Source organism: Sycon ciliatum, chromosome 10 (assembly GCF_964019385.1).
Source record: "Sycon ciliatum chromosome 10, ocSycCili1.1, whole genome shotgun sequence".
Taxonomy (NCBI): domain Eukaryota; kingdom Metazoa; phylum Porifera; class Calcarea; order Leucosolenida; family Sycettidae; genus Sycon; species Sycon ciliatum.
This window is the reverse complement of record NC_088652.1, coordinates 6526676-6541150: the sequence shown is the minus strand read 5'-3', so window position 1 is coordinate 6541150 and position 14475 is coordinate 6526676. Positions and strand designations below refer to the sequence as shown.

The window sequence follows — 14475 nt, the reverse complement described above, 5'->3', positions numbered from 1 at the left end:
GACTCATCTGACCGCTGCTTGCCTGTCAGCAATGTCTTCCACGCTTTATCCGGAGTCTTTCCGAGCGAGGCGAGCAATTCTCGCTTCGCTTCCTCGTAATTATTGCATCCAATACATATCCTCTCCGCTTTGCTACCCGCTAGCGCGATGCGCAGTCGCAGCAGCCATTCGCTTTCTTCGAACTCGTTCTTGGAACAGATGTCCTCGAACAGGTCAAGATAACGCTCCAATGGCTGCGTTCCATCATATGAGGGGATTTTCATCAACGGTTGACGCCCCCCGCTATTACTGGGAGCTTCCTCTGTACCTCCCATCGCGGCTTTACCATCACCCTCGTACGAATTGGCGATGCGCTCGTTGATCTCCTTTAGTGTTTTGTCAAACTCGGTGCGGAGCGCCTCCTCTCGCCGTCTGGCACTGCGCTCCTCACGCTCCTCGTACTGTTGGAGCCTTTGCTCCACATGTTCCATCAACAACTCGCCTTCTAATCCTAACCGAACTCCATTGGCGATAAAGCTATCTTCCAAATTGTGTAGTTGCTCTGCCATGCTCGCTCCTATCCTGGCGTGGTCGCCAAATGTTGTGAACCCTCTAAGATTCTCTAAATTGTCAGGATCGTACGACCACACGGCACGAGGACAACTCTTTTCCTTCACACAGTATATTTCACTTCATCGAATAATTAACAATGAACACTAATAACACCAGCTATTTATAGCATGCAAAAACAGCGTACATGCAAAAACATACGCATATAAAACTGGACATAACAGCGTATACAGCAAAACGCACACAGCGCATATAGCGTATGCCATGCAGCAACATCAGCGGTACGGCGGAGTCGAAATACAACATTTCAACGAATACAATGCCATAAGCGCGAAGGCCTTTGAGAACTGGTGGTTTGCAACACTTCTGTTATTCGTTTTTCTTTGTAATTTTCCATTCATTTTCTGCTTTAATTCATATTTGCTTTGTTTTCTTAGCTTACTATTGCCGTGGCTGGCTCAACGCCCTTATCTCAGGTGATTCTGTCCCTGCACTAACTATGCTTGTCACATGCTATGAGATTGTGTCTAATAATAATAATAAACCCTAGCGGCAGCTGCAGTGCCTAACGAAGGGGGTTAGTGGATAAGTCCCACAACCACTGGCACAAGTGGCGGGAAAGTTCCCTTTATCCGCATCTATGTACCCCTTGTGCCTTGCCGTAAGTTCCCAGTTGACTGTGGGGTGCAGCACGGCTGAAGAAAACCACTCCAAGGCAGGACTTGAACCAGGTGCCTCTCGTACCTCAATCATGGTCTTTGATCAACCCACTGTGCCTGCCTGGTTTCCGCATGTATTACCTCATAACTAGTCTGATCGTAGGGGCACCATGTGAGTCAAAAGGCAGCCCAAAAGAACAGCAGAAAAAAATTAAAATAATGCAAAACTATATAACTAAGCTTATACACAAGCTGCCTGTATAGACCAATATGAGCAGCGACGAGAGAAAGAGAACTTTACTATTCATTAGTAGTCATACATTTAAACATAAAAAAAGGAACTGCGTTTACGATTCAGTTTCGCCTTATTTATGTCAACTCTATGATCAATGTGTTGCAGAACACTGCTGATGGATTCAAAGCCGAACACATCTATTATGCCGCCGTCAACGATGGTCCCGTTCATGACAGAAAGCAGGGTTGACGTATCAACGCCTTCCACATGATTTCGAGTCACCACCATTAGTTCTTTGCAACCTGCGATCAATTCATTGGCATGTTTCAATCTCTCCCTGCCACGACCACCCCCCAACCCCCCCCCCCCACCCTCCCCCCCCCCCCCCACACACACACTCCCCCACCACGCCCCAATCACTGAACGACGTGCACATCCACCCCGTGCAGCGGTATAACATTTGTGTAGTAAACAGCCTAATCATGTTTTAGTGTAGATTAATTTTTTTCTGGAATAGCAAATCAAAGCGAGTTGTTATACCTGTGATCATATCTTTCCCACAACCAAGATAAGATACAACGACACTGTTTATGTTTGGAGCCTTGCATTGTTCGTACTTCGGTCAAATCTTATTTTTTCAACATTGACAGTTTTGTTTATCAGTTCACAGCCTTGCCCATAAGATAGAGCCTGGCAAAGTTTGTCTCAGGGTGTGTGAAAGAATGTCTATAGATGATCATGTTTTAGCAGCAAACGTTTCTCTTTGTTCTGTATTGCTAGAATCAGATCTTTTCCCCCACCTAAGTCATACACATGTTAGGCACTCGGCCTGGCAGTTTGTTGTAACCTCGTTTTATTGGTGAACTTGCTCTGCATGCTACTGAGCCTCGGAATGACGATCTGAGTAGCATGTTTGCATTGTTCTGGACTACATGCATTTTCACTTTGTTCAAACCGTTACGCTTCAAAATTCTGTAGAATGCCTCGCGCAGCTTCATTACAAATAATATCATTTGCTGATAGGCAACTCGCCAAAACTCAATCAAGTCGATAGATCGCCATACCGTCTGTTTTTAGTGGAACCTGTATTAAGTAACTGAGTTTTATGTTTCGTTACATTGTCGACAGATCTCCTGTGTACCGGTTTTGTGGCACAATGATTATAGCTATTATATTTTGTCGTCTCCATTCTTGTGCAATCATGCATATGTAGGTTGGTTCTCTTCATGTTATTGTGACCGATTTCATAGTTGTTCGTTGCCTTGTTGCGTTCTCTTCCCTCTCCTCTCACCCAAGCCATTCTGCATAAGCGAAGCTGTGGACGCAGCATACTGCTGCTACACTTCAACGCAGGAATGCGTATAATAATAATAATAATAATAATAATAATACCGTCTGTTTACAAACTGTTATTAACCTTTGGTCCCATTCAAACGAACACTGCATTCTTACACGCATTGCACCAGTTGTTTCGGCGTGTCATGTGCATTTGGTATTATCTATGCAGTCTATGAACAAACGTTTCGGAGTTAGAAACATAAATATCGCAAACAAGTGGACAGACAGTGAGCATCAGAGGTACTCAGTATTTAGGGAAGATGCATAGCTAAACTACACGTGACACTCGGGTGGAGAGCCTAGGATTTAATATATATCTGTTAATGGAAATTATCGCGTAGCCTATTGTTCCATGGGCCTCATTTCTTCTTATCAAGTACATGTAAGAGAGATACAAATTAATGTGGGGTACAAAAGCAAAAGGAGGAAATGTTTAGAACAGTTGTCCAGTTACGGTCATCATTCAACGTACATACCGATTGGTGAAATACTCAATGAACAATATTATTATGGAACAGAAACCAGGGCGAAACTAACAAAAAAAGGAAATTATCGTGTCCGGTCCCGAAGGGAACTCACGACGGGCGCTAAAGCCCGGTAAACCGTACAACTCGGTGAATTGAATGATAGGAGCATGCACTAAACACGCCAGGCGAAAAGGAAAAAAATAATAAACAAAGTGTTGTTCGCCTCCCCTCGATTGACTGTTCGTGTGATAGTTTAAACTCCAACGCATTTTCTCCCTTTAGAGTGCCACTGACTTCCTGCAATATACACATTTCCGTTAGTTGCCATTGGACAAATCATACCTCAGAAACCATTCACTTTGTCAAAATAGCAACATAATATATGTTTTCTGAAAGGAAATTTATTATTATTACCTGCATTTACGCGTTGGAGTCTACCATGCAAGCATGATCCACAACTTCGCTTATGCTGAACATGATAAACAGGACTATGACAGGGAAAAAATTGAGCTAGAACGATGATAATAATAATTATGATACTTATATTATAATAATATACAATGTAGCTTATGGGTATTGAAGATATGTTATTTATGAATATGTCTATAATTATGAATATTGCAGCCTGAGTGATAATGATAGTGCTGTTTCCTGAGTTTGACTGTTTCAGGATCTGTTGGAATATGACAATGCACAGACCCTCATGCGTAGATCTCGCCATGCTGGTCTGCCATGGGCAATGGCTCCCAGGCTCTGCAGAGCGTCTACTATTGAACAATCCAGCATTGGCTTGGCGCAGATCTCCCACCATAAAAACTACAGCCGTGAACCACGTAGAGGAAAGCTACACAAGATGGCCAACCCATTTTCACATGTACAGACAATTTGCAAAAACGTTCCGAACATTCAGGGAGAAGACATTACTTGCATGACACATTGGCAGAACGAACAAGGCAGACTCGAACATTCCAAGATTCTGCAGCCGTTGCGTTTCAGGTTTTGGGTGGCAGCTCCGTTACTGAGGCCGTATACAAGTAGTCGAGCTCGGCTAGCCGCCGCCAACTAGTCAGCGCAACCTCGGCCACGCGCTCGCATTAGCTCCATGCCCGCGTTGACGGAGCTCCGGGTGACCAACAAGCCGAACAGCTGCAAGTCGCGACTCCACAATGACACTGGCCGTCCGCGTGCTCTAACACTCCGCTCCACTCGTACTCCCTCTTAAGCCGTTTCGCTGCTCGTCAAGCCCTGCAGGTAACTTGATTTCTTGAAGGGTACAGACGTCTATGCCGTAGAAAGAGAGGCACCGACACAAGGAGTTCCTCTTGACGGCCGACATGAGGCCCCGCACATTGAAAATTCCGACAGCAATTTTTTCTTTTCCTCCGTAAAGCGTTCGTTCATCAGCTCATACCATTGATTCCCGTCGCATCGTCATGTCACTAATGTCCGATGGAAACTGCTCCCCAGTTGCGCGAGGAGACTGCATTTCCTCCGGTGAGCGAGGAAGAAGAGCGGAGTCACCCAACTCATCCACGAAAGGTAATACACCAAGGAATTCGAAAATCACATCATTTTGAGCATTGGCTCGAGATATGTTGCCAAAACTGATGCGAAACCTTTAAATCCAGCAAAAGAACAAAGTCCCGGCTTTTGTCGATGGCACCAACAAAATGTGCAGCACTAAAAAGACAGGAGAAGACAGGAAAAGTAGTAACAAGTGTTCAGCAAACACTGCTCTACGAGAACAATGGGAACTTTAGCCAACTTAGTGATAGCGATCGAAACAGTCTTGCTCACCGACGTGCAGCAACACTCCGCAGACTTTGCTGTACGTGACGACCCGGAGCTCTTTTCCCACTTGGGCAAGCAAGACACATCCTTTTCTCTGCACATCATACTTCACAGTATGCATGAGCACTCTTGCAGGCTGGTTGGCTGGTGGTTCTTCAGGAGCTCCTCGGAAGGAACGATTGGGAGGAGGTTCGTCGACTGCAATTCCGGTAAGTTGTCTGATAAGATGCTCCTGGAATGAGTTGTGGGGATTATTATTTTATTATTATTAGACACAATCTCATAGCAGGTGACAAGCATACCTAATGCAGGGACAGAATCCCCTGAGACAAGGGCGTTGAGCCAACCACAGCAATAGTAAGCTAGGAAAACAAAGCAAAATTTTATTAATGGTTTGCGTACTGAGTGTGTGGTGTTACCTGGATATGCTGCTAACCAGATGCCAAACATCCTGTTGCTGTCTAAGATATCGTAGAATATGCCTTTCCAAGTCTTCCTGGTCCTCCGGAGCGTCCTGTACGTTTCTGCCATTTGGTAGAAGGTATCAACTCCACCCAGTGCTCTGTTGTAGTGGGAGACGACTTTCAGCTGATACAGTTCCAGTTGGACGTGGTGACCTGCTGCATCTTTGCCATGCATGTTGACAGTAACGTGGTCATCGACCCAGTGCGCGGTTGACAACATGGTGACGACCTGCTTGTCACGCCACTGCTCTTGGTGTCTTGCTAGCTTAATGACGTTGGGGAAGCCACGGCGGTTGGTATGTACATTATTATTATTATTATTATTTATTGCAACATCTCAAGACTCGGCGGAAACACCGGCCAATATTACGAGAGTGGGTGATTGCCTACATTGTCGATAAGGTGGATGTTTTGACTTCTAGTAATGTAGCGAGCTTGGCAGACATGTAAAAAAACCGTTAAGATAACATGCTGCTGGTCTTCTAGGCCATTGGCGAGCCAAATTACTACATCGAGTGCGAGTCCACATTCCGTATTGGCTTCCCCTGTGTACATTTCAAAATATCACAGAATAGCACCAGCGCTGTCGCAGGCTGCAAATACCTTGAATCCCCATATTGGGGGCTTCGCTGGCATGTATTGGCGCATCACGCTACGTCCTTTGCACGGGATCATCCGCTCATCAACTGCGATGTGCTGGCCTGGCTTGAAGAGACTGCGAGCAAAAAAAAACACATTCTACAGGTAGCGAACTTTGCGCAAGCGGTCACCAGGATCCTCTGCTGCATGGTCAACGATTTCCAGGAAACACAACAGGGCCTTGAACCGTCTGCAAGATGGTATCATCTTGTGCACGTAGTTGCCGTTGTGAAGAGAGGATGCATTCCAGAAATCTTCGATCTGTGGGAGCTGGTGCATTGCCATGTGGAGGAGTAGGCCCACGAAAGTTGAGGAAACGAGAAATTTCTGTAACACTGGTCTCTGTCCACTCTCCATTCTTGTTAGCATATGATCTCTTCTGATGAATATGTGCATGCCCATACGCATTCGTGAAGCCGTTGAACTTTGAAACAATTTGAGCTGAGAAGTGCAACTTGAAAAAATAGACTTCGGATGCTTGCACAAAACCAGGTGGCAGTTTCAAACCAGCTTCGGAGTGAGGCTCAAACACAGGGAAGTTTGCTGGATCAGCGTCGTCTGGATCGTTGATTCCTCTCAGTGGACTGTACCCTGCACCGTGGCCACGTCCTGTCCCTCGTCCACGTCCCTGCGCACGACCTTGTCCAGGCAAATTTTGCTGCTGCTGTTGTGCAGCATTAGCTGCTGCGCGTCTTCTGCCTGGAACGCCACGACCATGGCCACGACGACACCTGCCGCCGCGAGCATTACCAGCCAGCTCTTCCTGATGATCAGCGGATGAACTACTTGACTCATCATCATCAGAAGACGAGAGTGCATCACTCGCGCTGTAATCTGCATCGCTCCAGTTTTCACCAGGAGAAACTAGTTCTGCGTCAAGTTGGCCTTCGTCTGAAGAGAGCATGTCAACCTCATCCAACAGATCGTCCAACCCTTCGCTGTCGCTCTCTGAAACTAAAGGAGCTCCCTCCTCGTCAAGGTCATCAAGCAAAGCAAGTGCATCAGCCGCGTCCAATCGCTAATTTTGACAAGAATTTGCAAAAAATCACGTCTTTTTTATTCACGCGAAGAGATCGATCGAGTACGGGACCTTTTTGTATGGTGACCCGGTTTTTTTGCGGGATTTGATTTCCCCTGTCCTGTGGGCATTTTGCCCAAAATTCAGAGATCGACGATCTAGGGAGCACTCAGCATGAATGCTTGAGAGCGGAGCTGTCAACACCCGTCGAAATCGACGGGAGCACTTCAAAGTCGCGACTCACGACTGTAAACTTCAGGAACACGCTCCATGGAAACCCTTGTTAGCGTGATTGGTAAGTGAGAGGGATCGCCGTGAAATCGGCCAACGTTGTTGTGCGGACAGGTTAGTTGCTGAACAGTCACCACTACAGCGTCTAGCTGGAATGACGTGTCAAGCAAGCTAATCGCTACTGGTGTTACAAGTGCAAGGCCCAAGAGATGCTATTTCCAGTCAATTGACCCTGGACAAGGAGACCACTTGGTAACAGCGACCATACCCAGGTTTTAACAGTGCTCAACACCACAGGCTTCTCAATATGTCTCTTTTGGAAGCGGAGCAATTTGCCTCAGACGGAACGCACTGGCTCGACGTTGTCGACAGATGCATGACCCTCATTTGATTTTTCATATGAGCTATATGCGTGCTGTATTATTATTATTAACACCTAATGCTCGCAAAAAATACACGTAGGACTCAGTGACCAGTCAAGGCCCCATGACCAATCACGGTCCTTGTAACCAGTCAAACAGTCACAAGCCCCCATGACCAGTCACAAATTTGTTTACTAGTCACAATGTCTCATGACCAGTCACAAATCACCATATATGTACATGTGTAAAGTAAACAGTTCATGAATGCTCGCAGAGTGCTTCGTACTGCAGGATTTGTTGTGGAAACTATAATTCCCATTGAGCGGTCACAGAATACAGTTGTGACAACTATATCTCCATGCGAACAGTTACACGCAGAATGTACAGTTGTGATTACTCTTTCTCTGTGAGTAGTTACAGGCAGAATATATAATATCTTTCTGTATTACAAGAGAGATTGGAGGCTTTGCAACGACTCTGAGTTTCACGTATTCACGTTTAACATACACATACACTCACACGCGCGTACACCCGCACACACACACTGAGTCTCTACATCTTTCTCTCACACACACCCGCATTAATTCTCAAAATCACACACACACACACACATACACACATCCATGCACGCACGCACGCACGCGCGCATGCACACACAAACACACACATATTCTCTGAATCTCTCTCTCTCTCACACACACATACACACATTCTCTCTCTCACACACACACACGCACAATCTCTCTCACGCATGCACACAAACACCTTGACCTTGACCTCACACATGTGCGCGCACAAGTCTGTTCTGCTTGTCTGGCAGACAACGGTAAGCCTGGCGCCATTTGGAGCGAGAAGAGGTGGCCACGTCATACCAGTCGTCAAGTGGTTTGACGTCACTCCGAACACAGTCTCGCCACCTTTTCCGCGGACCATGGGCAGGTCTCTTGTTGGGAAACGAACCGAACAGTAGAGCCTTCGGGATGCGCTCATCCTCCATCCTTGCCACATGACCAAGCCACTCAAGGCGACGTCTGTTGAGACGACACTCCATGTCCAAGGTATCTCCCCAGCGCTCCAGAATTTCAACATAAGTTATCCTGTCATTCCATACATCTTGACGACTGATGCCCAGAATGGTGCGGACACAACGGAGATGAACGACAGACAACGCATGAACATCAGCCTGTAGCGGTACCCAGCATTCGGGCCCTTAGAGCAGAGTCGACAGCACACAAGCATTGTACACTGACCGTTTGATGGATATTGTCAGTGTTACATCGTGGAATATCGATTTCTTGAGAGCGCCAAACGCTTTGGCAGCTTGTGGAATCCAGGATGTGACATTATTATTATTATTATTATTATTATTATTATTCAAAGTATCAGCCGGGGAAGTGAACTGCCTGAAAAGAGAAAAAAATGCCAGACCCACCAGGACTCGAACCTGGGACCCTGCTTGTCATGAGCAATACTCTAACCACTGAGCTATGGGACCAGGCTGAACCTAGAAGGCGCTGACAGCTGTCAGAGCCTTCTAGGTTCAGCCTGGTCCCATAGCTCAGTGGTGAGAGCATTGCTCATGACAAGCAGGGTCCCAGGTTCGAGTCCTGGTGGGTCTGGCGTTTTTTTCTCTTTTCAGGCAGTTCACTTCCCCGACTGATACTTTGAATTTGAAGTTCTCCCAATTCTTTCCAAATTATTATTATTATTATTATTATTATTATTATTATTATTATTTAAAGAGTCGGCGTGGAGAAAGCAATTTTATTAGTGCAATTAGGAGTATAATCGATGCAGACATGGCCAGACAACAACGAGTTCATGGAATTTTTAAGGATTTTTATGTTATTCAAAATCGATTTTCGTGTTCCGCTCATCAGTGAATAGTATCGGAACTGAGGGTACTATGTACAAAAATAGAACATTTTATAACAGCATAATTAATTAAAAGTGTGAACAACAAAGGAAGTGCTACAGCATTACATAATAGGTGTCAAACATAGTGCTAACGTATATAACTGAGTGCAGCCACAAAGCAAGAAGTGATACAGTGCAACATGACACAACATTTACACACACCTATTATGTAATGCTGTAGCACTTCCTTTGTTGTTCACACTTTTAATTAATTATGCTGTTATAAAATGTTCTATTTTTGTACATAGTACCCTCAGTTCCGATACTATTCACTGATGAGCGGAACACGAAAATCGATTTTGAATAACATAAAAATCCTTAAAAATTCCATGAACTCGTTGTTGTCTGGCCATGTCTGCATCGATTATACTCCTAATTGCATTATTATTATTATTATTATTATTATTATTATTATTATTATTATTATAGCAATAAAACGAACAAATTCTGCAGTCATCGCCACACTACAACGAAGTCATGAAAGTTTACCAGAATTAATTTTCTTGTCACATTCATCAGTGGAAAGTCGTGACTGAAGAGTAACCATGCTGAACAATGATTAAATATACATTCAATGATGTGTTACGAGAACAAAATACAGTGCCAAAATACAAAGAGGGAAGGTGAGACAATAGCAGTGAAGTGAGAGCTAAGTGCAACGGTGGGTGAAAAACTAATAATTATAACGCTAAAACTGTGAAGTGAGACAAACAATCATGCTGTGCACCTACGAAAGCAATTTTAACGCAACTACATGTCCTCATCGCCGTCTTTGCCGTTGCCTCCCCCAGAACCGCCACCTACATCTATCATCGGCGGTGCTGGGGCTGAGTCTGTGGTGTCGGTGGCACGTGCATATATGGATGAGGCAAGCACTGATTGTGAACAACGAGAAAGAAGGCTGAAGGGAACGGAATTAAACAAAGAAAGTAACACAATCAACATTCAAAGACCTAGACGATCAACGGCTAATTATTCAATGAATTATTACAGTACTGGAGATCAAGCACCGGCGAGGACACTGGGAACACAAGATTTAACAACAACAACAACAACAACAACAACAACAACAACAACAACAACAACAACAACAACAACAACAACAACAACAACAACAACAACAACAACAACAACAACAACAACAACAACAACAACAACAACAACAACAACAACAACAACAACAACAACAACAACAACAACAACAATGGTAACAAGTTGCCATCAAGATCAAAGGAGGAGTCAACGAACAGAGGTTAAACAACGTCAAACGAGCCTAGGACCGATCAGTGTTGATGAGGAGAATGACACGGAGGACGACACTGAGGACGAGTTGGGAGATGAAACGGAGGACGAGGTTGCGGTTGTTGGAGACGAGGAGTCGGATGGTGATTGTGATCGTAAGGAGTCTGCCGTTTTTCTTCACTTGTTGTCTCACCCTAAGTGTCTGCAGGTGTATGATGATGTTAGTTTTTCTGTTCTTTGTCGTGCACGGTATGCTAGTCAGTTGAAAGTACTTGAGGCTGTTTGTATTCGTTTGCATAGGCCTGATCTTTGTAAGCAGAAGAAACATGTAGTTGCGTTAAAATTGTTTTCGTAGGTGCACAGCATGATTGTTTGTCTCACTACACAGTTTTAGCGTTATAATTATTAGTTTTTCACCCACCGTTGCACTTAGCTCTCACTTCACTGCTATTGTCTCACCTTCCCTCTTTCTATTTTGGCACTGTATTTTGTTCTCGTAACACATCATTGAATGTATATTTAATCATTGTTCAGCATGGTTACTCTTCAGTCACGACTTTCCACTGATGAATGTGACAAGAAAATTAATTCTGGTAAACTTTCATGACTTCGTTGTAGTGTGGCGATGACTGCAGAATTTGTTCTTTTTATTGCTATTATAAAATTGTTGTCTCCACGTCGATTATTTGCATTATTATTATTATTATTATTATTATTATTATTATTCTCAATTCATGGATGACATGGTGTCAACCAATATTATGAATGAGGGCTACCAGCCATGGAAAAAAAGAACAAGAAGGCAAAAATGCACCCGCAAAATATGGAAAGTTAAATCAAAATGAAAATGAAATAAAAGTAAATCAATCCAAAACCAAAATGAGTTATAAAAATCAATCCAAAACCCAAATGAATTGTACAGGTAGCATATATGGTTTACTTTGGAGTTCGAAGTAATACAGAAAGAGAATTGAAATCAATGATTAGTAAATGAAGATCGACGTATGTGTATATTTATCAAGCTTAAAAACGCATTGAGGGTGTTGCTGGACTTTAATTGCTGAGGAAGAGAATCCCATAATTGGTATGCTAGGAATACAGGCGATTTGCTCATAGATTTGTTTCTTGCAATCGGGAAACGAAGCGAGTTCCGGCTTGTTGAGGATTAACTGAACCAGTTTAAGGAATGCTGCACATGCTGAGGGACAGTGATAAGTTTGATTTTGTGAATGTATACGCAGGAGGATCGGTCAATGTAATGTTTAAGAGGAAATGTACAGCAATTTTCATAGAGAACGGCTATGTTGGTCTCGGGCGGCAAACGAAGACATCATCATGACATCGGCCGTTGCTGTGTATGTTGGATCCAAGGTAGCGAAAAGACGACACATGGGCAATCTCCATAGTTCCAATCACGAGCGGCTCTAGATCGTCGTTAGAGATGTTGGGGCCAGACACCATGAACTTGGTTTTGGTGGTACTGACGTTGAGACCAAAATCGCTGCGTACATCCACAAATACCTCCAAGGCTGAAACTGCGGCCTGGCGTGTCGCGGCCACAAGAGCGGAATCATCAGCAAACTGACACTCTGTCAGCTCCAGGGATCTATCACGGCAGCTACGGTGGTAGAGTAGCTTCCCATCTGGCTCGAAGAAGACCTTTGCGCCTACACCAGGGATAGGCTGCACGTGCTGGCGCCAACAATGCATCACTGCCCACATGAAGATGTTGAATAGGACAGGGGCCATGTAACATCCCTGCCGCAAGCTGTTCGTCACCGGGATGGTGTCAGCTTCAACATTCGACAGACGGAGAGTTGCGGTCATGCCGTCATGGAATGCACGGTTAACAGCGATCACCTTCTCGGGGACGCCAGCTTTTCGCAGTACTAATCACAGACACTCTCGCGGAACTGAGTCATAGGCTTTCTTCAGGTCAATGAAGATGAAGAAACACTTCTGCTCATGCTCGTAGCTCTTTTCGATTAGTTGCCTTGCCGCAAAGATCATGTCAGCACACCCACGTCCTGTGCGGAAGCCGCATTGAGAGTCTGGTAGCACATTGTCTAGTTTATCAGCAAGTAACCGCTTTACCAATAACGTCGAGGAGAGCTATGCCTCGCCAGCTGTCACATTCTGCAAGGTTACCTTTCTTGGGGATAGGCACCAGCTGCGCGTTGACCCAGTCGCCAGGAACACTGCCATTGTCCCAGACTGAATGGAGAAGCTCCAGTAGGTGGTCAGTAAACAGATCTGGACAGGCTTTGAGCATCTCCAGCAGGATTCCTGACTGACCTGCAGCTTTGCCACTTCGACATTGAGTGATTGCCTGCTGTAACTCACACAGATCAGGCGGCGCAACCAAACTATCCAGACACGGCATTTGTGGAACACAGTCAAGAATACTGGAATTAAACGTACTTTGCACATTCAGAACACCAGAGACATGACGGCCCCAACGTTTGCCCTGGTCTTCGACAGATGCACATGGATTTCCATTCTCGTCGTTGATCGCAGCAGTTGTGATGCGGGTCGGGCCTTGTTCGACTGTTTGTAGTGCACGAACACATTTCCACACAGTTCGTCCTGAGAATCTTTGTGCATTGGCGAGCTCTGACTTTGATGATATCCAGTCACATTTAGCCTTCCGCACTCCGGCACGCGCTTGACTGCGAGCCTGTTTGAAAGCAGTGTGATCCCTAGGACGTTGATGTTGAAGCCAGAGCGCGTGCAGAAGATTCCGTTCCTGTCCACATACCAATCAGGTTCTTTACGCTTGCGTTGACCAAGAGTATCCGTTCCGGCAGTGACAACAGCATCGCGGAGGACGTTCCACTTTTCATCTATTGGATCATGTGGGCGCCAATGTGTTGATACGAGAGTGGACACCGCGTCTTGATAAGCAGACAACGGGGTGGCGCCATCATCAGGGTTGTTGATTGCATTGGCAGAAAGAAATAATTTTGACGTGTCGAAGCGACCCTTGCTACGTTGCACTCTGCACTTGGGATGATCTGAGAATCCATGCACAGCATCCTATCACACTGGCCAGTGATGATGTAGTCAATGCAATGCCATTTCTGTGACTTAGGATGTTGCCAGGTTGGTTTGAGATTTTGTCTCTTGTTGTGCCAGGTGTTACAGATTGTAGCATTGTTCATTGCCAGGAAATTTAATAGTTCCTTTCCAGAGGAGTTCATCTCCCCAAAGCCATTATGGCCACGCACAGTGCACCACTCATCCCTAGACTGCTCAGCATGGCTGCCACGAGTCCCAACTCGCGCGTTGAAGTCTCCGAGTAGAACGTATCTGTCGCCACGAGGGACGTCGTCAATCGCTCGCTGCACGGAGTCGTAAAGGTGCACCTTCTCCAATCGAGTGCTGGCGAAAGTCGCCACAATAACAGTGTACCAGCGTACAGCACGCTGGACTTTGAACTTCAATCGTACGTTGACAAGGCGAGAGCTGTACGCTCTCCAGACACAGCCTCCAGCTTTCCAAGCGTTTGTTGAATTCAAATTCAAAACGACAGCAACACCTTCTCCTCGTCGATGACTGGAGAC

The 14475-nt window shown here is 45.3% G+C and overlaps 1 protein-coding gene across 1 annotated transcript in view; it reads left to right on the top strand.

Annotated features, from left to right (window-relative positions):
* The window catches only part of LOC135825877 (uncharacterized), a 40598-nt gene extending 38801 nt beyond the window's left edge, over window positions 1-1797 (top strand). Inside the window, exon 12 of the mRNA XM_065338513.1 lies at window positions 1609-1797. Coding sequence (XP_065194585.1) covers window positions 1609-1692 — 84 coding nt within the window. The 3' untranslated portion in view covers window positions 1693-1797. The remainder of the gene's footprint in view (window positions 1-1608) is intronic.
* The last annotated feature ends 12678 nt before the right edge of the window (window positions 1798-14475 follow it).